At 55.9% G+C, this 25,947-nt stretch overlaps 3 protein-coding genes across 8 annotated transcripts in view; all 3 read right to left on the bottom strand.

Annotated features, from left to right (window-relative positions):
• The window catches only part of GCN1 (GCN1 activator of EIF2AK4), a 63,102-nt gene extending 58,585 nt beyond the window's left edge, over positions 1–4,517 (bottom strand). The window contains exon 1 of the mRNA XM_004591884.3: positions 4,462–4,517. Within this exon, the coding sequence (XP_004591941.2) occupies positions 4,462–4,479 (18 nt within the window). The 5' untranslated portion in view covers positions 4,480–4,517. The remainder of the gene's footprint in view (positions 1–4,461) is intronic.
• Positions 4,518–6,017: 1,500 nt separating this feature from the next.
• On the bottom strand, positions 6,018–8,819 carry RPLP0 (ribosomal protein lateral stalk subunit P0). The gene is made up of 8 exons (XM_004591885.3): positions 8,672–8,819; positions 8,372–8,473; positions 7,715–7,890; positions 7,539–7,626; positions 7,300–7,446; positions 7,005–7,190; positions 6,426–6,566; positions 6,018–6,248 (listed from the first exon to the last, which is right to left on the bottom strand). Exons 2-8 carry the CDS (start codon positions 8,423–8,425, stop codon positions 6,084–6,086), a joined length of 957 nt encoding a protein of 318 aa, XP_004591942.1. The 5' UTR covers positions 8,426–8,473; positions 8,672–8,819; the 3' UTR covers positions 6,018–6,083.
• Positions 8,820–12,380: 3,561 nt separating this feature from the next.
• Positions 12,381–25,947, bottom strand: part of PXN (paxillin) — a 69,781-nt gene continuing 56,214 nt past the window's right edge. For 3 of the 6 annotated variants that reach the window (XM_058656905.1, XM_058656909.1, XM_058656906.1), the window contains 11 exons: positions 22,531–22,757; positions 22,114–22,229; positions 21,628–21,764; positions 21,327–21,528; positions 20,279–20,414; positions 15,350–15,451; positions 14,977–15,147; positions 14,681–14,854; positions 14,156–14,237; positions 13,913–14,061; positions 12,381–13,227 (listed from right to left, as the gene is read on the bottom strand). In XM_058656905.1, the coding sequence (XP_058512888.1) occupies positions 12,961–13,227; positions 13,913–14,061; positions 14,156–14,237; positions 14,681–14,854; positions 14,977–15,147; positions 15,350–15,451; positions 20,279–20,414; positions 21,327–21,528; positions 21,628–21,764; positions 22,114–22,229; positions 22,531–22,757 (1,763 nt within the window). In that variant the 3' untranslated portion in view covers positions 12,381–12,960. Of the gene's footprint in view, positions 13,228–13,912; positions 14,062–14,155; positions 14,238–14,680; positions 14,855–14,976; positions 15,148–15,349; positions 15,452–15,919; positions 16,217–16,425; positions 16,702–17,687; positions 17,922–20,278; positions 20,415–21,326; positions 21,529–21,627; positions 21,765–22,113; positions 22,230–22,530; positions 22,758–25,947 lie in introns of all 6 variants that reach the window. The other 3 variants (XM_058656907.1, XM_058656908.1, XM_058656910.1) reach the window with 2 other exon arrangements.

The raw sequence follows: 25,947 nt of genomic DNA on the forward strand, positions 1-25,947 counted from the left end.
GGTAAAAGGCAAAAACTTAGGGATAAAAAACACTTTTGCAGAACTAATCAAACTCTAGTGAGGGCCTGCTCCTTCCCATTGTATCTTTCACTCTCGTTTCCCCCAAAGTCATGTTGGCACCCTGGTAACCCAGCAGCAGAGAATAAGCACAGCAGAAAAGAGGAAAGGCAGAGGCTAGATCCCCGACCTGCCTCTGAGGTCACCCCGATTTTCCCTTTCTTCATCCGTACAGTGCAGGAATGGCACCTACTTCCTGTGACTACTTTGGAGATCAAATGAGATGCTGTGGGGAGTTGGTTCTGTGGCAGAGTGGGTAAAGGCACTGCCCACAGCAACAGCATCCAATAAGGGCACCGGGTCAGGTACTGGCCAGCTCCATACTAATGTGTCTGTGCCCACCTGGGCATGGCTAGTGACTTCAGACGGGCCCAGCTCCTGCCACCAAAGCCTTCTGGGGAGTGAATGAGGGGGTGGAAGAGCTCATTCTCTCTCTAACTCTTTCAAGTAAACAAAAAGATACACAAATGAGATGTTGCATGTGAGAAAGCAGTTACAGTTAGCTCAAGCACAGGTCACCTGCTGCCACCCACAAGCAGGCAAGGGAGGCACCCGTACCCTCCCTTTCCAGGTGAAGGAACTGCCCAGGAGGCAACATCACAGTCTAGAAGAGAGCTGACGGTCACAGCACCTGCAGGTCTCAAAACCGACCCTGAAACCAGACAGATCTACAAACTGATGTTAAAGGGCCTCCGGTCACAGTCCCCTGTAATGGGATGCACACACAGGACCCAGGCCACAGGCCACACAGCGGGCAGCCTGTGAATGGAGCAGCACCAGGGCATGCCTGTAGCCAACACACGTAATCTGCTTTTTCTTTTTCTGGAGTTATGTATGTCACAGGCAGGCCTTAGCAGCACCCTTAGAGTCGAGGGTGGCAGCGGGGGTTGTGGTGGAACGTATTACGCCACCACATGGGATGCCCACTTCCCATAATGAAGTACCGATTTACATCCTGGCTCCTCCACTTCCAACCCAACTGCCTGCCAACGCACCTGAGATGCAGTGGGTGAGGCCACTGGGATTGCTACCATCTACATGGGACCCGCATGAGGTGCCCACCTCACGGCTTCGGCCTGGCCCATCTAGGCTGAGCAGGCACCGGGAAGAGTGAAGCATGAAGAATGAGCATCTCTCTCCCTGTCATTCTGCCTTTCAAGTAAATAAATCCTGAGGAAATAATGGAAGCAGCAGGCACAAAGGCTCAACTAGCTAATCCTATGCTTTCAAGCATTGATACCCCGTATGGGCGCCAGTTGGTGTCCCAGTTTCTCCACTTCCCTTCCAGCTCCCTCCTTGTGGCCTGGGAAAGCAGTGGAGGATGGCTCAAAGCCTTGGGACCCTGCATCTGCATGTGAAACTCAAGGAAGAAGCTCCTGGTTCCTGACTGGCTCAGCTCTGCTGTCACAGCCATTTGAGGAGTGACCCAGTGGATAGATGATCTTGCACTTTCTGTCTCTCCTTTTCTCTATAAATCTGCCTTTTCAATAAGAAATACAGAAATCCCGGGCTTGGCACGGTACCCTAGCAGCTAAAGTCCTCGCCTTGAATGTGCCAGGATCCCATATAGGCATAGGTTCTAATCCCTGCAGCCCCACTTCCCATCCAGCTCCCTGCTTGAGGCCTCAAAAAGCAGCTGAGGACGGCCCAAAATCTTAGGACCCTGCACCCGTGTGGGAGACCTGGAAAAAGCTCCTGGCTCCTGGCTTCGGATCAGCTCAGCTCCGGCCATTGCGGTCACTTGGGGAATGAATCAGCAGACAGATCTTTCTCTTTCTCTCTCTCTCCTCCTCCTCTCTGTATATATGACTTTGCAATAAAAATAAATACATCTTTAAAATAATAATAATAAATACATTTTTAAATATGAAGGCAATCTGTCTGTGCCAATACTTTGTAGTTTCTCAGTTGCTATTTTTTTTCCAAAAATTAGTTTATTTTTATTGGAAAGGTAGATCAAATTTACAAAGAGGAGAGACAGAAAGATCTCCTGTCCGTGCAGGGTCCCAAGGCTTTGAGCCATCCTCCACTGCCTTCCCAGGCCACAAGCAGGGAGCTGGATGGGAAGTGGAGCTGCCGGGACACAAACTGACATCCATATGGGATTCTGGGACATGCAAGGTGAGGGCCCAGTTTTTCAGTTTTACTTCCTTTCTCCCATAGCTCTTTCCCTCTCCAACCTCATTCTATACCTCCCCAACTCCCCAGTATAATTTCCAGTTTCATAGTAAGAGCTAGTTCAGTAGTCACTTTACATTAAGTAACATTTAATCTTCTTAATAAACTGTGTATCCTCTCCCATCCAGTGTTTATTACTCTGCAGTTAATAATTATCTTTCCCCACTCAACAATCCTTCATTTCACCCACTGTTATTGAGGGTTCCATTCCCAACCTTCTAGCTCTTCTTTCAATCTCCCCTCACTGAAGCAAATAATGTAGCCATAAAATTCCACCTGCCCGGAAGTTTCTTCAGTTTTCTAAACTGCCCCATCTGTTTTTTGTTTTGTTTTTTTTTTTATTTGCAAGGCAGATTTACAGAGAGAAGGAGACAGAAAGATCTCCCATCTGCTGATTCACTCCCTAAATAGCCGTGACGACCAGAGCCGAGCTGACACGAAGCCAGGAGCTTCTTCCTACGTGAGTGCAGAGCCCCAAGGCTTTGGGCCATCCCCTACTGCTTTCCCAGATACTTAGAGGGGTGCTGGATTGAGAAGTAGAGCAGCCAGGACACATCTTATGGGATGTCGGTGCTTGAAGGCGAACTGAGCCATCGTGCCAGCCCATGATGTCCCATCTGACAGGTGATTCCACAGCTGGAGTGCAGTTTCTTGCCCTGAAAATGTCTTTTTGCGTTCAGGAGACACACATTCTGCAATTTGGGAAGGCCCTGCAAGCTTGAAAATTTTCTACCTCTGTCCTTTACTTCAGCTTTTCTCCAGTGCCATTAAGTTAGTCAGGTTCAAAGCCGTCCTGAATCCTGAGCCTCTGGATGAGAACCGGCTTTTTGCCCTGGACACTTGGAGGCTCTTCTGCGTCCCAGGTTCTAAGGTTTCATGTTAACTTGTACTTTGCAGTGAGCCTATTTTTAACCACTGCTGAGTACCTTCCGTCTGGGGACAAGCACTTCAGCTGGGGGTACAGTTTCTTGAACTACATTGCTGATCCTTTGTTAATGCTCACGGCACATCTTTCCTTGGTGTGGCGGTTTAAAGGGAGGAAAGCGCTGGTCTTGTGCTTTGAGGCTAGCCGACGATCTGCCCCAATTCCATCCATCTCCCTGCTAAGGGCTTTCAAAAAGCAGAAGATGGCTCAAGCACTCACGTGGGAGACCAGGATGAAGCTCCTGCCTCCGGCCTGGCTCAGGCCTGGCTATCGTGGCCATCTGGGGAAAGTGTCTGTGTGTCTGTGTCTGCGTGTTTGTCCATCTCCCTCTTTTAACTCTTTCAAATAAATGACTCTTAAAAAAAAAAAACAAACACAGCTGTCTCAGCTTCCCCTCTTCCCAGGCCACGTGTGATAATTGCTTTTAATCCTCACTAGTTTTGAATAAGAGGAGACAACCAAAGCAGATGCATAAACACAACCCACGTTCCATCCAGCCGTCCTCACAGGAACTTCTGGCTGCCAATTTCTCACAAAGGATCAAAGGACTTCACCCCCGACCCCGACCCGGGGGCTCAAGCACACGCCAGGGTCCTCCCGAAGCGCCCGCTGCTGACCTCACATACTATCATGTACTTTCACACCTGTGTCCCATGGAACTTGCTGAGAGGATGGAAAAGTCCTCCACTGCCCGGGACGGGGGGTCTAATGCAACTGGACGAGCGGAGTCTGACCGCTCTAAGTTAGCCACGCAGCCTCTGGACACCACACCGGACACTACAGCTCTGCAGCTCAGTCGAACACAGCTCCTGAGGACCCCAGCCCTGGCGCACAACTACTCTGCCATTACGTGTCTTTTCCACTTCCTAAGTGGTCACACTCAAGGGGTCCTGCACTGCACCCCGCTGGAGACCTCAAACCCCCATTTTACAGGCGAAAAGACTGGGTATGAGCTCAAGTCCAGGCGGCGCTCAGCAGCTCCCGGAGCCGGGACACTCAAAGTTGAAGCAAGGTCTGGCGCTGGCCCTGGGCTCCCTGCCGGAGGGCTCGGGGGAGGCACGGAGCTCCGACACGGGACCCTCGAGCCCGAGGACGGTCGGGCAGTCGGTCAGTCGGCGCCGCTCCGGCCGAGCCGGGCCTGGGCTCGTGCGTTGAGGCACGGCTCTCTGAGGGGAGCCGGGTCGGACTCGCGCCCTCCGCAGCCCCCTGGGCTGACCGGCGAGGACAGGCTCGGACCCGACGACCACCGTCCACACCGGGTCGCCCTCCACCGCCCGGGCCCCCGCTGCCGCCCGCCTCACCTGCGTGTCGGCCGCCATCCTGCCGCCGCTGACTCCGGAACCGCTTCCGCAGCGCTTCCGGGTCAGCGCCGGGCCCACGCGGCAGGGCGAGGTCGCAGAGCCGGCTGGGTGTGAGCCGAGACCTGGCGCCCCCGGCGGGACGGCGGACATCCCGGGCGGGACGGGGGACACCGCGGGCGGGACGGGGGGACATACCGTAGACACCTCGGGCCGCCTCCGAGACCCCGGCTCTGCACTGCACACCCCCGGCCGGACCCTGACCCACTTGGGAGACCCCCGTCCCCGCTGCCTCCTGCATCTTGTCCCCCAGGGGTGCGTGGGTCAGTGGCGGGAGGACGAGGTGGGGATCAAGTGGCCGGGAGAAGCCTGGCCTGTGACAGAAGGGTTTCCGCTGCAAGCTTGAGGGGCTGGGAGAGGGTAAACCCCACAGCCCAGGGCGGCCCCAAAGGGTGAGGTTCTGGGCTCCCTTACACTGCTTTTTTAATTGGAAAGTCAGATCTACAGAGAAGAGATCTGCTGGTCCAGCTGGTCCACTCTCTAAGTGGCCACAATGACCGATCAGAAGCTTCTCCCAGGTCTCCCATCCTCTGCTCCTTATCCAGGACAAGCAGGGAGACCAGGTGGAAGTTCCTGGCTCCTGATCTGCATAGCATTGGCCATTGCAGTCACTTGGGGAGTGAATTACTGGACAGATCTTCCTCTGTATCTGGCTTTGCAACAGAAGTAAATATTTTAAAAGTTTTTAAAAATTAAAAGTATCTTAGCTTCGGGTTGGCACGGTAGCCAGCAGCTGAAGTCCTTGCCTTGCACTGGCTGATCCCATATGGGCACTAGTTCTAATCTCAGTAACTGCACTTCCCATCCAGCTCCCTGCTTGTGATCTGGTCAAGCAATGGACAGTCCAAAGCCTTGGGACCCTGCACCGGCATGGGAGACTGGAGAGGCTCAGGTCTGGCTATTGTGCCTGCTAGTGGAGTTAATCAATGGAAGATCTTTTCTTGTCTCTATATCCGACTGAACAATAAATCTTTAAATCTAGCTTTTTTAGTGACCTCTGGGTCTAACTTCCAAATCTTGCTATCCAACCAGCCCAAAAGTATTAGGAAAAATCAGAAATGAACCCCCGGGGTTTAAGCCGCACACTGAATGTGGTGTAGCCCGATGCGGTCCTAGCAGTACATCCAGCACCCTGGCTCATTACATGAACTTAGCCCCAAAAAGCTGTAATGCTAACAACTGTAGTATACTATATTGTTTTGTATATACTGTGCCTTATTTCCTAGCAGTGAGGCTGGAGTGGCATCTTCAACTGTAGTAACTGCACCTCCACTGGTCAGACACTGGAACAGCGGTGCAGCTTCCAGCCAGTGCACCTGGGAGGACATGACTCTGTGTAGGCCTCCTGATGCCAGCCTGGCCCAGCCCTGGTGCTCATGGGTATTTACTTGCAGTGAACCTGATGGGGACCTGTCGGGGGGAGAGGGGAACCATGTGACACTCAAGAGCTGGGTCAGGAGCAGTCTGTGACAAAGAGGACACACAGATATAAACCAGACTTAGAGAAGTAAGCCTTTATTTCTTCGTTTCGTAGATAAAGCTGGCTGAGCTGGTTGCTTTCCGGCTTAGTCAAAGAGACCGAAGCCCATATCCTCGTCCGACTCTTCCGACTCCTCCTTGGCCTCCACCTTGGCTGGGGCTGCAGCTGCAGCAGCAGGAGCAGCAGAGGTGGCGGCAGCTGCAGGGGCAGCAGCCACAAAGGCAGATGGATCAGCCAGGAAGGCCTTGACCTGAGGGCAAGCGAAGGCAGTGGTCAAAGGGTCACTCTACCCTGCCTGGGGCGATTTCTAAAGTGAGAATACAATACACCTTCCAGCCCGTAATCATACACAGGGTGAGCTATTTGGTATTTAAAACACCAAGCTGGCAGGCTGCCACCTGCCTGCTGTGGCCCCGGCAAGACCTACCTTTTCAGCAAGTGGGAAGGTGTAATCTGTCTCCACAGACAGAGCCAGGACCCGCTTGTACCCATTGATGATGGAATGGGGCACAGAAGCAACAGTCGGGTAGCCAATCTGCAGAGACACACTGGCCACATTGCGCACACCCTGCAAGGGAGGACATGGTGATGAGCTCGCCCTGAGGAAGAGGGCACGAGGGATGGGACTAACCCACGCAGACAACCGTGGCTGCAGCTCCTCCTCTTGCAGCAAACTCTCCTGGCAGGGCAAGTCTGGCTAACAAATGCCATTCCCACACCCGAGAACCACCACTCTACTAGTGTGTGAAGAACAGAAACTGTTCATACAGCCACTGAATTTCAAAGGTTGTCTTGTATCACCATTACTTAGTGAAACTCAGCCTGTTCAGAAAAACAAGCCCATTAGTTCTTGGAGGAAGGCACAGTGCTCATAAGCTGCCTCTTTATGACACCCAGCACTGTTCTAGGGCTCTACACTCATCCACCAAGCCCTTCAGGTCTTCTATCCTAACTGGCCAGCGTTTCCCATAAACAAGGCCATGGACAGCTCTCGCAGCGCAGGCACCTCCAGGAAGCGGGAGTGCAGAGTCTCCTCGGTGATGTCCAGCACTTCGGGGTTGTAGATGCTGCCGTTGTCGAACACCTGCTGGATGATCAGCCCGAAGGAGAAGGGCGAGATGTTCAGCATGTTGAGCAGTGTGGCCTCGCTGGCCCCCACCTTGTCTCCAGTCTTTATCAGCTGCACATCACTCTGAAAAACAAAACAGGAGGCACTTGACACCTGGGCGTCTAGCACATCACAGCCTCCCAGAAGCCCCACTCACTTGCCAGGCTACTACTGGCCAACACAGTCCACTCACCAGGATTTCGATGGTACCCCTGGAGATCTTGGTGGTGATACCCAAAGCCTGGAAGAAGGAGGTCTTCTCGGGGCCCAGGCCGGTGTTCTGAGCAGGCACAGTGACCTCACAGGGAGCAATGGCCCCAGCACGGGCAGCAGCGGGCACCTGGACACAGTCCAAAGTGAGAAACGCCTCTCCAGTGACACCTGAGACCTCTCCCTGTGAGGCCTCTCAAGCTGAGGCCGGCCGCTCCTCACCTTGTTGGCCAGAAGCATGTCCCTGATCTCAGTGAGGTCCTCCTTGGTGAACACAAAGCCCACGTTGCCCCGGATATGTGGCAGGAGTCTGCAGAGAGAGCAGTGTTTGGGGCACAGTTGCCTCTGCACCCCGTCCTCCCCCAGGGAAGCAGCGCGGGGCGGGGGCGGGCACTGACTTCTCGAGGGCCGGGTTGTTCTCCAGGTGGCCCCGGATGGCTTTGCGCATCATGGTGTTCTTGCCCATCAGCACCACTGCCTTGCCCCGCAGGGACATGCGGATCTGCTGCATCTGCTTGGAGCCCACATTGTCTGCTCCCACGATGAAGCATTTTGGGTAATCGTCCAGGAGTTGCTACAAGAATGAAACAAAGTTGGGGGGTGGGAGCCACAAGAAATGCATCCCACTCCCTCTGCCACTGGGACAAATGCTGCTGGGAGACGCCAAGTTGCACTTCTCAAATTGATCTGCAGGGTGTGCATGGAATGATGGGAAAAAAATTCTGTCAGAAAAAAAAATTTTAACTTTTTACTTTCTATTTTCCTCAATTATGAGACTGGTCTCTGACCCACTAAAACTATAACCCAACAGGCAGGGAACACAAATGTCACTCTACCACTGGCCATTTAGGCCAATGACGGGCCTGACCACGCAAGAACCTGCCACTTTGGGATGAGTCACAGGATAAAAGGCCACGAATGATGTGCCATCCGCACCTGAACCTGCTCGACCGCCCCAGGACCGACCCACAGAGGAACTAAGCTGAAGACCACGCCGAGCTGGGCCCCAAGATTCCTGAAGCAGATTCGCGCGCCGCCGCCGCCCTCCCACTTACGATGATCTTAAGGAAGTAGTTGGACTTCCAGGTCGCCCTGTCTTCCCTGGGCATCACGACGGTGCGTCAGGGATTGCCACGTGGGGTTTAAAGACGATGTTCCTGAAGGGAAAGAGCGGGGCTCAGGCCGGGGGGCCCCGCAGCCCTGTCCGAGGCCCAGGCGGACCGGAGCCGCCACCGCCGCCCAGGCCCCGGGGAAAGCCTGCGATCCCCACTGTCCACCCGTCAAGAACCTCCCCAAGACCCTCGTGCTGCCGCCGCCGCCGCCGCCCGACCCCGGGGCAAAGCGCACACACGAACCTCGCACGAGGACGCCTGGCAAGAGAAGGGCCAGCGAGCCCGCAGGTGCCTTTTATACGCGATCAAAGAGCCCAATCAGAAGCTGCGGACAGCTCCCCCTGCCTATTGGCCGGCGCCGTCGTCCGTCCGGCGAAACTGGATAGCCATTGGTCTACGCTGCTGCCACTCCGAAGCAAAAGGAAGTCGCCTTGGAGCCGGGCAGTGAAAGAAGGCACTGGTGTGAGTGTGGAGGCGTCTTCTGGGCGATGCTGCCACCTGTCGGGCTGGAGCTGACTCTGCATGGGAGGGAGTTAGTGTGTGACGTGCAGCCGAGAAGCAAAGGCGCATGCCTGAACGACAACGTGGCCTGTCGTCTCGCGCGGCTTTGCCGAGCCTGGAAAACTGAAATCCTAGCATTTCCTGACCTGTCCAGAGTGAACGAAAGCAATGGAAACGGACTGCCTCATCTGCTGCCCAACTCCACGACCCAGCCTCACATCCCATCTTCCAGCCAGATGGTGTTCGCAGCGTTTCCCAGGACTTCTGCACGGGCTGCTGTGTTTCCTGGCAGGGCCCTCCCTGGCCAATATGCACACAAATAAACCTATTTCCATCAAGTCTTAGCTGAAATACCACCTGCCCACGGAACCCCACCTGCGTTCCCATTCTGGAATTACAAATTGCAACACTCTTTTCCCCCACCTCCCTTAACTCTTGCTTTGTTTTGGTGGTAGCACTTAGAGCTTCAAACACACTGTGTAATTTTATTACATTTTTCTTGTCTGTCTCTCCCTACAGAAACTCAAGTTCCACCACACAGAAATGTGTATCTTGTGCCTGGCTCATAGGAGGGATTGCAGGATCTAGAACCTTGTCCTGCCACTCACTGACCCTCTGTCCACCCTTTATCTGTAAAATGGGATAACACCATTACCCACATTCTTGACAGTTAAAAATTTCTGATAAACTTATCTGGGCCCTATGTGAGAAACATGAGCCTGTCTGCCTGGGCCCTAAGTTGAATTTCTCTGCAACTGTCCCCTAACAAAGCTAGTCTAAGGTCGGAAGGTCTAACAGCCTTGTCCTGAGTGTTAACAGTGCCTCTTTAGGGATATTCATCAATCCATCTTTTGAAGTCATGGTGAGCAGAAAAGTATTCCCAAACTGTGTGGTACAGCTGGCACGTGCAATGCTGGCATCCCATGCTGCAGTGCAAATTCAAATCCCAGCCGCTCTGCTTCCCATCCAGCACCCATGTGCTTGGGCCCCTACCTGGATCCTGGCTTCAGCCTGACCCGGTCCCAGACAGGGCCGTATGGGGAGTAGTCAACACATGTCAGAGGCAGCAACTGAGGGCTCAAGTACTCGGCGCCGACACCCCTGTGTGGATGACTGAGTTCCCAGCTCCTGGCTTCAGCCTAAACCAGCCTTGCTGTTACTCTTCCTGCTGCGCCGGATCTGACGCCAGGAACCTGGAGCTGTGCCGATCTGATGCCAGGAACCTGGAGCCCCCTCCAGGTCTCCCATGTGGGTGCAGGATCCCAAGGCTTTGGGCCTTTCTCGACTGCTTTCCCAGGCCATAAGCAGGGAGCTGGATGGGAAGTGGGGCTGCAGGGATACAAACCGACGCTCATATGAGATCCTGGTGCATGCAAGGTGAGGACTTCAGCCACTAGGCTACTGCGCCAAGCCCTCACTGCAATTCTTTCCTTCTAACAATGAATTACTGCACCATCAGCATTATAGGAAATACCATGTGCACATCCCTGATGCTAATTTTAGCAACAATTCTCTAAGGAATACAGTATCAGTATTTTGGCTTTAGCCATGAAAAAAAAAAGTCAGAGAGGCTAAATAATTTGGCCAAGTTTTAGCCAGTATGTATTGGCTTCAGAAATGAAATCCAGAAACAAATTCAACATGGCCTGACTTCACAACGTCACGGGTTTCCTTCCAAACTTTAAGTCTGCTGCCTTCTACGCATTCTTTCCCAAGCATACAGAATCACGGCTCATGGACAAGGACAGCCTGGCTTCGATGATATATAATGATTGTAACATCAGTGTTACCGTAAAGTGCTTAGACAATGATTCACTCTGTATTTTTGGACATGAGAAAACATTCTCAAAACACAGTGGAGGACAGAAGTACATTTACAAGGGCGCCACAGCCATTTAGAAATGAGCAAAATGAATCCAACATAGACTCAGCCAAGTCACTGTCTTTCGGGGGGGATTCAGGGTCTTCTCATTTCTAAGCTCACTGTAAAATGCCCAGGCTTGAGACTTCCATTCCACCTGCAGGTTCTAGACGAAACTCTGAGATAATAGAGAAAATGGGAAAACAGAGGAGTTACAGCCGCTGGAAGAAAGCTTCATGTGGCCTTGAAGTCACCAAGTGCCAAGGCGATGCATGCAATTACCCATAGCACCACCAGGAGGCAGCGACACCCACCCAGGAGGAGCTGCACTAAAAGGCTGTGAGATCCAGCTGCACACAGGAAGTCAGGCAAAGGCGAGGCCCGGGACCACATCCAGCTGTTAATGAGTGGGTGGAAGGTGACCCCCAGGCCCAGGTAGACATCCTCAGAGAGCCAAGGACTGCCCCTCTTCCCCCGTCATCTTCCCAGGAAAAGACACAAAGACCTATGACCACGTGCCCCATGCCTGGGTGGCTACGTTGATGATTTGTTCCCAGTCTGGTGGTCCTTGAGCCTGTCTGCAGGAGCTTTGGTCTCTCCTGGAACCCCAAGAAATGGCCCTAACACAGGTGAAAATAATGGCAAACTTTATTGGCATACATCACGAGAATGGAAATGAGAAAAGCCAGGCTACAAGTTTACACAGGATAAAAAGATCAAAGTCAACTCATCAAATAACCATGGATTCCAAAGGGGGACCCCAAAATCCCCAGGCCCCCCTTGGGGAGGGATCCTGGAAGGTCACTGTAAACAGAGCAGTAAGGCCGGTGGGTGCAAATGGAGACAGCAGACCTCTGCGGGGCCTTGGCCACACAGGAGACCCTCGTCGGAGACACCAGTGCCCTTGGCCCTTGCTGAAGACCAGGGAAATGGACTGTGTCATCCTCACTTTAGACCCTCTGGGGTCTGTTTGACCAGGAGTCGAGAGCTGAGAGATACTGTGGTCTTCAAGGTCAGGATCCAATGCCAGCTCCCCCAGCCCCAGGGCAGCAGGGAGGAGGTCGAGGATGGCCGTGCAGGCGTCCCCTCGTGGTGGACAGGACAGTGAGGCCCAGAACTCCAGGTGCAGACGGGCCAGGCACCTGAGGCCCATGTCAACCTGGCGCTTGCTGGCCTGGCCAGTTAAGGAAAAAGGGTTCAAAATACAGCAGTTTGATATCAAACAGTCCTGGTGAGCTGCGAGGTTCCAGGAAGGAGAGTCACAGGGCTGTGCCCAAGTTCACCTGCTTGTGCTAAGAAAAAATAAAAATACAAATTGCTCCCCCACCCCCAAGCCCTCAGTACAAAGCAAACTCTGGTCCAGAGCCCCGGCAGGAGTGGACGAGAGGGAGAGTACAAAAGGGAACATCTTTAAAATCTCTTCAAAATCACATCATATAAAGTAAAAGCAACCCAGGCGACTAGGAATTCAAATCTCAGTGTAGAAATCTCTCAAAGTCGGCAGGTGCAATGTCGGGCCGGTGTCGTCCTGGGGACAGGGACAGGGACTACAAAACGTTATTGCTGGAGAGGCCTCTCTCAGTAGGACCAGGGAGGCGGGGGCAGTCGTCCCTGCCTGGGGCACTGGCAAGGCAGCAAGAACACAGGGAGCCTGCCATGGCCTCCCAGGCACGTCCCCCCAGCCCCGGGATGGATGGACGGATGGATGGATGCTGGCGTTGTCTGCGGGAAGCCTGGCAACCCCCAACTGCTCTCAGCAAGGTCACCAGGCTGGAAGGCGGGGGTGGGGGTATACATGGACAGAGAGGGCACTGCCTGACCCCCACCTCCACTGCTGAAATACAAGTAAGAGATGGCTCCAGTGTGGGGCCCTGGTCTGGCTGGGCCAGTCCATGGGGACGGTGCAGGGTGTGGACAGGGCCCCCAGCCCCACCCCTCTGGAAGGGATGACGGGTGGGGAGCTCCACAGGAAGAGGAAGGAGGCCGAGGTTCTAGTGGGGCAAGAACCAGCAGGTGGGCGCCCTGGGGGCTCTCCCGTCCTGCCCCGGCTGAGGATGAGTGTTCCAGTTTCAGCCGTGTACACACACGTCCCTTCACCCCCGGGGGCCAGGTCTCTGGGTCCCAGTAGTAGTTGGGGAGGCTGGGCTGGGCAGACGCCAGCAGACGCACCCTAGCAGAAGAGCTTAAGGAAACAGTTCTGGCAGTAGGGCTTGTCGTTCTGCTCCTTGAAGGTGCCCTTATTGAGCTGCTTGAGGCAGAAGGCACAGACGAAGTGCTCGGGGTGGAACTTCTTGGCCATGGCGGTGATGCAGCGGCCCGTGATGGGCTTCTGGCAGCCGGAGCACAGGGAACCACGCCGCTCGTGGTAATGCACCTCACAGTATGGCTGCCCGTCATGCTCGAAGAAGCTGCCATTGACGAACGGCGTGAAGCACTCCTGCCGGGCGGAAGGCGGGGGTGGGCACTCAGAGCTGTCCCTCGGGGCTGGGACAACAGGTAGAGGAGTTACAGCTGTCTGGCCTGCTCATCATCTCCCTCGTGCCAAGGGCTGTGTGGTGTGCCCATCCCATCCTTCCCACAGAGTGGGCAGCCAGGGCGTGGCAACAGCAGCTGGGCTGCCCCGGATCACCCAGCTCAACTCCACAGCCTGGACTCACACAGGGAGCTGAGTCCAGGGCACCCACCCAGGTGGCTGGGACAGTGCTCCCAGAGTCCCTAGTTGTGCATGCTAGGTTGAACATGGAGACCTGCATGCATGTTTAGGCTTAAAAGGCTCTGAGAAGGCCTGCAAGGACTGGTGCTGCCCACACATACCTGGTCCAGACAGCACTTGGCTGGATCGCGGATCATGTCTGTGGGTTCCCACTGCCCAACCAACACCTGCACTGTCTGAATGAACTCTCACCCACTTGGTGCCAGGCCGTCAGCCCACGTTGCCTGGTTCCTGGATCACCCCAGCAGCAGCGTACAAGCCCTGCCCAGGACCTGCTAGCCTTGCCTGGTGGCTTCCTGAGCAGATGCAAACAAGGCCTCTACAATGGATGTGGAGGATGCACTGAAGGTGACCCTTCTTCGCTCCCATCCCACCCCTCCGGAGGCAGATGGGGCTGTGGGCTCCTTACCCGGCACACAAAGCACTCGGGGTGCCACAGGGTGTTGAGGGCCGAGATGTAGTTCTCCAGGATGGCCCGGGCGCAGCCACCACACTTGGGTGCGAACATGTCAAAATAATCCTTCCGGCAGTAGGCCTTGCCGTCCTTCTCGTGGAACCCTGAGGAGAGGTGGTTGGGGGCAGGGTCAGGTCTCCCAGGCCCGCCTCTCCAGCCCTCCCCCAGGAGGCGGCGGGCCAGTCCATCGGACAGTACCTTCAGGACCAAAGAAAGCTCCGCACTGGGCACAGAAGAAATGCTCAGGGTGCCACGTCCGGTCAAGGGCCGTCACCACTTTCTGTGAAGGCAGAGTGTGAGGTCAGGGCCAGGACTCTCGGCCAAGGCTGGCCTTCCCATGCTTCCCTGGCTCTCAGCCAGCACTCAGCAAGTTCAGGGTCTCTCAGTCGGCTGTGCGGATTCACTGAAGGGAGTGAGGGAGACACGCCCTCTCCCTCAGTGCAGATGCCCCGTGACTCCGGCTTTCCGAGTGAAGGAAAACGGGCTCAGAGCAGCTAGGCATTGCTCTACCACCACCCTGCAGGAGGGGGAGCCAGCCAGATGCTGAGCCCAGCTGTGTGCTCAGGGCAGAGACTGCTGACCAGGCCTGGGCCTTCCAGCCCCTGCTCCCTGGCTGTGGAGCTTGGGCTTGTGACCTGACTGCTTCGACCTGTACTCTCAGAGGGCAACCATGTGGTGTGGGCGTGGGGCCTTCTCAGCGCTGGTTGCCTGCTGGGCACTCACATCCAGGATAGGCCCGTTGCAGTAGTAGCAGCGTGGGGAGAAGAGGTTGTGATAGTCTCTTTCACAGTAAGGCTGTCCATCCCGCTCGAAGAAGTTCCGGGACCCAATCTCCTCCTGGCAGTGCGTGCACACAAAGTGCTCAGGGTGCCACGTCTTCCCCATGGCAGTCACGACCTGAGGGCAAAGTGGGAAGGTGGCTTGGTGCTGGGGTCTGCCATGGAGCACGCCATCCAGAGGGGCAAGAGGCCCCAGCCACTGCCCACTACCCACCTACCACCTTCTCCCCCCATTATCACCTGCCCGGCGATGGGTTTCTTGCAGGCCCCGCAGACCCCTTTGGCAACTGTGGCAACACCCAGCTTGTTCAGGTCGGACTGCAGGCTCCCAAGCATGCTGTCCAGCTGGCTCCCAGGCTTTGGGGGCCCTCCAGGGGGTGAGCTGCTCCCCGTCTTTCCCTGGGCCATGAACTGTGGAGACAGCAATACAGACAGGTTAGGGCTTCTGGGGCTAGACATCTTGTGTAGCAGATGCATGACCTCAGCAACAAGGATACTGATACTAGGGACCTGGAGAGCCCCCTGATGGTCCAAGAAAAGGCCAGATGGCACCAGGTGGCACAACCCAGGAACACAGCAAGCAGAAAACTCAGCACCCATCCCTGGCACTGACCCCTCCCTCGTCTTGCCCTTCCGGACTGCTCTGCCTGCTGTGTGGAGGCCAACCGGCCGCCCAGCTCAGCTCTGCATCCACTCTTTGCTCCAGGCCGTGGATCTTAGGCGGGAGAAGAGATGAAGAGAAGAAAGTTAGTGAAAGAGTAAGACCCTGTCATTGTACTTCTTCGCTCGGGGGAATTTAGGATGGGGAGGAGGCTTATTTCCCCCTCTTGGTAAGTACCAAAATCAGGAGGAAAGATCTAAAGCAAAATAATCCAAAGAGAGACCCAGGGAGAGATGAAGAGAGAGAGGGGGAGGCAAAGCCCACGCCAACAGGCCTGGGGCCCAGGAAGGGGGGTGTCTGGGGTCAGCAAGGATTTTGCTTTCCTTTTTGGTATCCTCTTGGCTGAGAGCCTGAGGTGGTGCTGGGGGACGGTGGGAAAGGGCAGGCTAGAGCCTGGACACCAGGGTCAAGTTGTGAGAAGAGTCTGTGGCTACCCTGTCAGGCTGTGGGTGCACTGAGTGTGGGGGGACAGCCCAGATGTTAGGACAGGCGACACACAGGTCAGCTCCCCGGGAGGCCTGCCTGCATCGGGGGGAAGAGCGGGTCCTCATCAGTCTGGCAGCCCACGGACATCACACTGGCAGGGGCAGGAGTAGGGGAGCGGGGGCCCTGCACATCACCCCGAGGCTCTCCCCTTGCGCTCTGGACTCCAGGAGAAGGAGGGGTGCAAGACGAAGGCCCTGCGGGGAAAGGTGTGGGCAGGGGAGAAGAGCTGCTGGCCGAGGCATCCTGCTGATGCTGGAGCAAAGGGACAGGAGGAGGAGCCAGGGCAGAGGTGATTCTTCTCAGGGGGGTGGGAGAGCCAGGAGGGAAGACCACCTAGGAAGGAGAAAAGGGGGAAGAGATGAGGAGGAGCAGGGAGAGCAGCTGAGCAAGCAGAGGGGGCAGAAGGGTGATGAACATTGGACTTCCCACTCTCACACCACCGGACAAGCCACGGGATGCAAGCAGCCACCCTTGCCGCCCCCATGTCTCCCTTCCAGCCAGCGCTGCCCCAGCCAGGCCCAGCCCTCGACAGCTCCCGCTACCTTCTCTACGAGCTGCCCCCCAGCCTGCCTCCCGCGTGGCTGCACAGTGATGACGACGCCCTCAGTCAGCCAGTCCTGGGTGGGAGCCCCAGCTGCCCCTGCCGCCTCCTCTGCCTCCGGCTGGATGCCCAGCCGACCCTGCAGCTCTGCGATGAGACGCTCCTGAGATGGAGTCCTGCTCAGGGTTGCAGGGTCCAGCCGGCGGCGAGGGGAAGGCTCCCGGGACATGGGGTGTGCATGGCCTGTGTCTCGGCTCCTTCTGATCACAGAACGGATCTGGGGGGAGGGGAAGCCGTCACAGTCCCCCATGGGGCTTGGGCACACTGCTGCTCAGACCACACTCGGGTGCCAAGGGAGCAGGGCAGAACACATGGTCAGGGAAGAGCCAAGCAAGTGGAGGGAGAGGGCGGGCCGGATCAGCTCAGGAACACGGCTGCAAGACACCTCCAGCCCAGCACTCCTCACCAAGGCAGCCTCTGGCCCTGGACTTCATGGGGCCTCAGCTTCTACATCCTTAAAGTGGGGTAACAGTATCTTCCTTACTTTCCTCACAGGCTTATTCTAAGAACTCCTGTAGCAGATGAAGTGGGTGTGCTATGTAGGTCCATAAAGCTGTTCCTTCCTTGCAATTTACGATAGAAAAAAAAAGTGGTCTTTCCTTCCCCTAAATCCAACCAGGATTATTTCTTTTGGTTTTTGTTTTTTGTTGTTTTGCTTACAAAAAAATGCATAGTCGTGATCAAGCAAGAAGCAGAAACTAACGTCAAACATGGCTTACTAAGGGACCAAATGCTGTCTCCCATTTTCCAGGAAGTATCTCATTTAATCTTCTGGACTATCTTGAGGAAAATGGCCTATTACTACCCCACTTTAAAGATGGAAAGACTGAGCTGGGGGTGTTGCCCAAGGTCGCATAGAAAGCCAGTGCTGAAGACATGGTTTAGATCCGGTTCCGAAAGCCATGCTTTCAACCATTTTGCATACATCGGCTGTCACAGGCAACTCATGTCAGGGCACAAGCCTTCAAGCAGCAGTAAGAGGTGACTGGTCATACTGAGAAATCCCAGGGTCCAAGGAGCTCTGTTGGCCCCACGGGGCCCACTGCCACGTGCTGGTCGTCAGGCTCGCAGGCCATGGCTGCCTTGGCATTTTTTGCCCAGGCAGACATCCGCACAGTGACAGGCTGCATGCGGTTAGCAAGGAGTGGCCCACGCTCATTTGCCCACAGGGCCATGCTAGCAGCTGTGCGAGCTAGTGCCTGCCTGGCTGGAGGTGGAAATCCTCTCCATGGCGTTGGGTGTGTCTGTGACCATGGCGCGTGGACGCTCTGGCTGCTCCTTCCTGGCCTCCGAAGCTGCTCCAGCGGTGCCTTCTGGGCCCCTTGGGGCCTCAGGTGCAGGGGCCAGCTCAGGTACCTCTCTACCCAACTGCTCCTTGTCCACGGCGGTGGGACAGCTGCTCCCCAGCTTCCTGGGCTGTGTCCTTGCCCCATCCTTCTGTTGGTCATATTCCTTCATGAGATTCCAGGTGTCTGGGAAGATGGCCTGTCGGTCCACAGCCACCATGGCTGGCTCAATTACTTCCTGGAAGCTATAAGCAGCTCCACGGCAAGTCTTGAGGCTGGACTTTTCCAAAGCCCATGGCCACTCCCACATAGCAGCCACAGCCTCCTCTGCACACACAGGGTTAGACAGAGGCCCCTGAGAGTCCCTAGGCTCCAAGGGATTTGCACCCCCAGAAGCAGGTGGAGTGTGGCAGGGCAGAGCCCCACAAAGCTCATGCCTGGGTTGCAGCAGGTCCTTCCGAACTCGACCCTGGCTCTCTGCACCAAATGGCCCCAGAGACCCTTCTGCAGAGTGAGGTCTTGAGCTGGGGACATCAGGAGTCCTCCCAAGGCCAGCCAAATCAAGCCAGCTGGGGGCCCCAGGAGGGGGACGCCCTCGACCATTTTGCCTCATGCAGAGGCCCTCCTGAGTGTGACCCTGGCCTGGAGGGGAGGATTTGGTAGTGGATGGCAGGAACACAGAAGGCACCAAAGGAGGAGAACCAGCAGGGGGAGGGATGTGGTGTGGGGATGGAGCTGAGTTGGGCAGCACCCCCAGGGAGCTCAAGGCCACAGCGGAGGAGCTGGTCTGCAGGAGGAGGAAGACAAAGGCAGAGAGGAGAGGAGAGAGAAACAGGGAGAGTGAGGCAGAGTGGTCTCCACAAGGGGTAGGCTCAGCCTCAAGCTCGAAGGGCCGCTGTCTACACTGACTCAAATGATCATAGAGCTGAGGCCTGGGGATAGAGCCTTGAAGAGGTGCCAGAACCGGAAGAGGCCTCCTACACTCGCCTTCCAAGGGCCTCATGAAGTCCAGGCAATAGGCACCAGCCAATGAGCCACACTTGTGGGGCTGCCCAAAGTAGGAAAAAGGACAAAAGACTAAGGTGAGGTGGACAAGGGCCTGGCAGATGCCCTGGAAGGCAAGCCCTCTGCACAAGTTAGACAAGAGGCCACTGCTGGCAGCTCAGCCCTCCTCAGCAGCATCCCTCCAGGAAACCCCAGTTTTCCAGCACCCCCCAGTCCGTGTGCTAAGGTCATGGCCAACAGCAGAGCAGCTTCTCTTCACCATCACACCATAGACCATCTCAGAAAGCAGCAACGACAAGGACTGGCATTACAGCACACTGAGTTGAGCCATGGTTTCCAACCTGGCATCCCGAAACAGCACTAGTTCAAGTCCCAACTGTTCCACTTCCTAGCAGCTCCCTGCTAATACACCCAGGAAAGCCCAAGTGCTTGGACCCCTGCCACCCACATGGGAGACTCCCAGCTACCCAAGCTGGGAAATGAACTAGCAGGTCAAAGATCTCTGCCTCTCCCTCTGTCACTCTGCTTTTCAAATCAATCAATCAATCAAAACCCACAGCAACAGCCTCTACAGTGTCAGGCCAGTGCCCGAATCCAATTTCCTTGCTTCTGACTGTGGATGCTCAGACCCACTGACTTAGAGTTGAGGGCTCAGCTCTGAGGTCATGAGGCCAAGCTCCACTCACACTCCCAGCCACACTCCCCCACCTCTGCCACAAACCCCCGGCTGAAGGGAGGCACCATCAGGGCCAAGAATGCATGGCTGCCTGCTCCCTTCTCATGTTCCCCAAGTTGTGCCCCAGTCTGCAGCTGACCACGTGGAAGGTCAAGTCAGCAACTGCTGGAGAGCCCTGTCATCCCCAATCCCCATGGAGGCTTTGTGGACTCTAAATAAAACATCACAGCCTGGCAGATCTGGGAGACCTGGCAGGGCAGGGGAAGGGGCACCTCACGCAGGGCTGGCCCAATGAGTAGCCTGACAGGTTTCCCATGCACTGAGCCTGCGGGAACACTGAAGAAGAGAGGGGAGGCTGTAGGGAATCTAGCGAGGGAGGCCAGAGGCAGAAAGAAAGATGTGTTAAGAAGGCCAGCGTGGGAGATGGGACTGCAGGGCAAGTGAGCTCTGACACGGGATCCCACGGCCTAGCAGAGCACGCCCTCCCCCACCAAGCAGCCACTGACACAGGGCCCTTTGTCCAGTGTCCCAGCCCGCTGATCCCCTCGACCTGAGCGGCTGGGAGTGCCTAGAGAGGAAGGAATGTCTCGGCTGAGTGCTTCTCCACCCTCACTGGCTGCCACTCCCTCCTGTCCGCCTCTCCCCCAGACACACACAGACTGGCCTGGCCTCCCTTCCCTGTCTCCTAGAATCCTGGCAGAGCTAGGACACTGCAGGGTCCCAGCTCAGGGACAAGGCACCCAAACGTTGAGGGGCCAAGGTCAAGCTGCTCTCATACTGAGGTCATACTGAGGGATGCAGGAGAGGGGAGGTAGGGCACATGGCACCTTGAAATCCGACAGTGAGGCCATCAGCTCATCCAGTTCCCGGGTGGCGGAGGAAGCAGAGATGCGCGTCTGCTGCTGGCTGGACGTGACACGCTGTGGGCTGCTCATCTCCCCCTGGCTCACGGTGATGGCGGGGCTGCAGGGCAGAGAGGGAATCAGTGAGAGGCCGGGCCAAATGCCCCAGAGCTGGGGCCCTGCTGTTCCAAGCCCGGAGGAGCCCAGAGTGCCCAGTCTTTCCTAGAGACTCACACGCAGGGCAGCTGTCGGCCAAGGTGGCCAGCAACCCAAGGTGAGCTGACCTGGGTAGGAGGAACGCTCCTCTGGCCTCCAGGTCCAGGTGACATCTCACCTATCAAACAGCCCAAGCACCCTCTGTGTGTCCTCAACACTACACCTAAATATGCAAGTGTCGCAGCAACACAACAGCCCCATGTGAGAGCTGCCTTCACCAAGCACCAAGTGTACCTCGTGCTACGAGCCAGAAACCAAGCCCTTCCCATGCTATTGGGAACCACCCCTGGGGGGATGGTAGTCTTATCCCCTTCATCCTGTTTTACACATGGGAAAACCAAAGTTGATTTGAATACTTTAACAAGGCTTCAAAGCCTGTGGTAATCATCACTGAGTTACAAGCACCCAGCATGTCTTTCTCAATTGACAGTGGCTGGCTGAAGGCAGGAATAGTGTTCATGTGGGCCACTACTATACTACAGTACACTGTACTGTACTGCAGCAATGTATACTACTATACTACTATACTACAGTACACTGTACTGTACTGCAGCAATGTATACTACTATACTACTATACTACAGTACACTGTACTGTACTGCAGTAATGTATACTACTATACTACTATACTACAGTACACTGTACTGTACTGCAGCAATGTATACTACTATACTACTATACTGCTACACTATACAACGTATACTGCCACACTACTATACTGAAAAACAGGCACTTGCAGGGAGGGGTGACAGTGGGGCAACGAGGACAGACATTGGAGGACCCTCTGCAGCCTGGGCAAAGCCCCGTGGACACTCACACAGGGCTGGGCACGGAGCTCTCCAGCTCATCCAAGAGGCTCTCCACGCTGGGCCGCACGTCCTCCAGGCCCCGGCCCCCGCTCCGCTTGGGTTCCTCCTTCGCCATGGGCACAGCTTTGCCCCCCAGAGGACTGTTATTTTCTGGAATGCCGTAGTGGGAGCTCAGAGCCCCAGGCAATGCGGGGCTGGAGTTGGTCTCATCTTGAGGGGAAGAGAGAAGAAAAAAGACCAGTCAGTCCCAGAGCCCTGAGAGGCTCCAGAGGCTAACAAGTGGGCCTGCAGGGTCACACCCAGCCCCACCTGCAGGGAAGCCTGGAGGGTTATGCTGCACGGCATTCAGTTCCAGCAGCAAGCGATCAAGTTCCGAAAGGTTGCTGCCCAGAGAGGAGCTCATCACAGTGGGCGAAGGCTCAGCTGATTTCTGCTTGTTGGGGAAGCTTTGAGAAACAAAGACAAGGCAGTGAGAGATGCACCCTGGCCTTCTACCGGCTCGGAGGGTCCCAATTTCTCTAGAACAAGCAGGGAATAGGAAGTCTCCCTGACCAAGAAGACAGCGGAGGGATGTGATAATTACAGTGAGGGAAGGAAGTCTTGCTCCATTTCCTCGGAGACACAGTGTTTGCCCAGCCTGCCTGCTCCCTGGAGATGGCAGTGATAAGGCAGAAAGGCCAGCCGGCAGGCAGATGAGCTGGCCAGGAGCCTCGAGCCTTCCGCAGGCTGAACCAGCGGTCCCAGGGGAGCAGCCCCGGGCAGCCCCGGGAGTGCTGGGAGGGGCCGGGGCTTTACCTGTAGACGTGTTCCTCTTCACCTGCTCGGGAGCACGGGGAGCCAAGGCTGTCCTGGGGGTTGGAGGCACCGGAAGTTTTGGCACTGGAACCGTACACAGGTGATGGGGAAGGTGGCTGCAGGAACAAGAGTGCTCAGAGGCCTCGGAGAGGAAACGGCTCGGGGACAGGGGCAGCCCGAGTCACGCCCAGGAAGCTTCTGCTCTCAGCAGTCTCACCAGGGAATTTCCACAGTCTGACTGGGACCCCAGTGATTAATACTTGGTCACTGTCCCCCTCACGTGGTGGGCAGGAAGAGCAGCTTAGGGTTGGCAGTAGCCTAGTGCTGATCCCACCCCTCCACAGGCTCCCCAGGCTCTTGCCAGACAAGCTCTGCTGCCCTCACGCCTCCTCCGGGGGCTTTCTGGCCCCACCTTACCTGCTGGTGGATGAATCGGGAGCCGCTGGGCTGCCACTGTTCTAAGGGGTCAAGGACTGCACCGTTGAGGGCCTCGCTGGACGGGGGTGGAGGGACAGGGGGCGGCACAGCAATCTCTTGGTAGGTGTGGTTTCCAGTTGGGTAGGAGTAGGGGGGCTCCTCGGACAAGAACACAGGCCGTTTGGAGATGTGGGAGGTGGTGGATTCCAAGTCCGCTAGCAAGGCATCTGCAAAGAGAAGGCAACGGGGCAGGTAAGAGCCGAGGATCCTGGCAGCGCTCCGCTGGCAGTGGCTGCTTGCCCGCACCACAGGAGTTAATGTCTTCTGAGCACCTGCCCCACCCAGCCAAGAAATGACCAGCCCCAGGATAGGAAGCTGCCAGCCTAGCCTGGCCTGCCCCGGTCAAGAATAGCTCCTGAAGCCGACCTCTTCTGCTCAGCCCAAGGCTGGAGGCACTGGGAGGCTCGAGCCAGAGCTGCCCTCTGGAACTCACCTACCTCCGGACAGTGGGCACCTGGCTCCAGCCTCCCTCCCGACAGGACTGCGCAGCTAACCGGCACGAGTGAGGAATGCCTGCCTGCAACTCTGACTCCTCAGGGCACCGAGGAGCGCATGGGAGGGAGGGGCCCCACGTCACGGGAAGGGACAGGCAGCACCAGGCCCTCACTCAGCTTCCAAGAATTTAGGTTTTCTCAGCCCTGGGACCAGAAGGAACAGCTAGGATGGCACCTGCCCTATGACCAGGCAGAAGAACAACCCGAGGTTCCAGGCTGCTTCTCAGGTGTGGGTGTATGTGTGGCAGGGAGCAATGAGGCTGGTGCAGTGGCTCTCTCTGTCCAACCCCCAGCAAACGGGGGGTGGGGGAAGAATTGCTCTGTTGGCTGTTTTTACTAAAACCTGGCAAGCAGCCCGGCCCCACGGACTCCTAGGCCCCACTGTTCTGCTTTTAACAGCAAGGGAACCAAATCGGTCCTCAGGTGCAAGTTTCCATTATCCAGACGCCCGGCAGCCAAGCAGAAGGGACAGCCTGGGTCTCCTCAGTGTCCAGATAAGGTACAGGTGGGGTGTCAGGATACCGCCCCTCCCGCCCTGAGACTCCCCATAGTCCCCCAGCACCCACCGCTTGGCCCCAGATGCCACACCCTCATTCCTGCAGCAGGCCTCCGGGATGACACTCACCGGAACTCTGACTCCTCAGAAGCACGAACCCAGCCACCCAGCCTCCAGGAGGCTGCCGTGACCCCGAGATGATTCAACACTTTAAAAGTTCAACTTGCTGGCCCCAGCGCCGTAGCCTAGTAGCTAAAACCCTCACCTTGCACATGCCGGGATCCTGTATGGCCTCCGGTTCATATCCTGGCTGCTTCACTTCCTATCCAGCTTCCTGCTTGTGCTCTGGGAAAGCAGTAAAGTACAGCCCAACAAGCCTTGGGACCCTGCACCCGCATGGGGGATCCAGATGAAACTCCTGACTCCTGGCTTCGGACTGGCATGGTTCTGGCCTGTTGTGGCTAATTGGTGAGTGAGCCAGTGGACAGTGGATAGAAGACCCTTCTTTCCTTCTCTCTGTAAATCTGACTTCCCAATAAAAATAAATAAATCTTAAAAAAAAAGTTACACTTGGTGAACTGTGAAAGTACACCCCTTAAAGCTGCCAGGCTGCTCCTTCCTAGCTGCCCACATCCGCACTCCCTGGAGGCAGGAGGGAAGGACGCAGGGCCCCTTCCTCCAGCCCTCGTACATGGTGCCAGTCCTCATCCCCGCTGCCCAGCCCGCTCCCTCCCCCCAGGGCTCCACACCTACCCCAGGCTCCCAGTCAGGTGGTCAGAGGGAAAGGCCTCTTTAGAGAGCCCCAGATCCTGATCTGACTCCTCAGGAAGCTCTCCAGATTTCCCAGGAAGGTCACTTCCTGCAGCCCCCTCCCACTCCAGGGCCTGTGGAGGAGCTCGGCTTCCTGTCTCCAGCACACCGGAACTGGAGGGAGTTGGTGTATGTCTAGGTAACAGCGGAAAATGAACCAATGTCTACAGCCACCCCCAGAGGCCCTCCCAGGGCCACACCTGCTGCTGGGCTTTTACGCAGCTTCCTTGTTTCCTCTGGGCCCAGCCCAGCAAGGGCGGTGTCCTTCCATCCTGGGCTGAGCCAGCTGGGAAATACCACAGGAGCCCCTAAAGCAGGCAACAAGTGCAACCCTGTTAGGGATGGCAGGAGGAGCCGCCAAGCCTGAATGCCTACCAGGCTCCAGGAACTTCCCTGCACTGCTACATTCCTCCTTACTCCACTAGTACCGAGGCAGCAAAACTCAGGCTCAGGGGCAGGGTCCAGTCCCCACGGAGCCAACGCCCTCTGCAGTGACAAAGCTGGGTTTGAACTCAGGTCTCTTTGGCCACACTCAGTGGGGCAGATGGTAACTCTTTTCTGCCTATTTCATCAGACAGCCCCACCTTGCTCCAGTGAGAGTCCAAGTCTGACTAGCTTACAAAGACTGGATTCTACTTCATGACTGCTTTTTATTATTATTATTCATTATTACGATTATTATTTTTTAATCAATCTCAGTATATCTAAAAGGCAGAAAGAATGACAGAGGCAGAGATCTTCCACTGGTTCATTCCCCAAATGCCCACAACAGGTACAGCTTGGCTAGATCAAAGCCAGGAGTCCAAAACCGGGTCTTTGATGTGGGCAGCGGGGCTCCAACACTTGAGCCGTCACCTGCTGGTTCACTGGGTGTGCATTAGCAAAAAGCTAGCATAAGAGGTCGATTTGGGTCCTGACCTCAGGCACTACCACATGGGGTAGAGGCATCCAAAGCCCAGCTGCAAGGGGCTCTTTTCAACCTGGACATATGTGTTGGTTAGGCAGTCAGACAGAGCAGTCCTGCAGCACACTGCTTCTACAGCTGAGCCAAACCTGAGTTCAAGTCCCAGGCCCTCCACTCCCATCCATCCCTCACAGCAAACTCCTAGCCTCAGCTTCCTACCTGCATTGATGGTGTGAGGTATGAGGTTTGTAAGGGATGGTGGGTGCTATAGTACACTGAGAGCAGGCCTGGTGCAAGGGTTCAGTGGGTAAATCCTCACCTTGCACACACTGGGATCCCATATGGGTGCCTGTTCGTGTCCCAGCCGTTCCACTTCCCTTCCAGCTACCTGCCTGTGGCCTGGAAAAGTAGTTGAAGATGGCCCAAAGCCTTGGGAACCTGTACTTATGTGGGCAGCCCAGAAGAAGTTCCTGGCCCCTTGCTGCAGCCTGGCTCAGCCCCAGCCATTGAAGCCATATTTGGGGAGTGAACCAGGAGATGGAAGAATGCTGTCACTCTCTCTCTCTCTGTAACTCCGCTTTGCAAATGAATAAATATATCTTTAAAAAAAAAAAAAGATAACCAGAAAACAATCTTTTCCCTAGGGGCACAGA

The sequence above is a fragment of the Ochotona princeps genome, chromosome 29 (assembly GCF_030435755.1).
Source record: "Ochotona princeps isolate mOchPri1 chromosome 29, mOchPri1.hap1, whole genome shotgun sequence".
In the NCBI taxonomy this organism is placed as follows: domain Eukaryota; kingdom Metazoa; phylum Chordata; class Mammalia; order Lagomorpha; family Ochotonidae; genus Ochotona; species Ochotona princeps.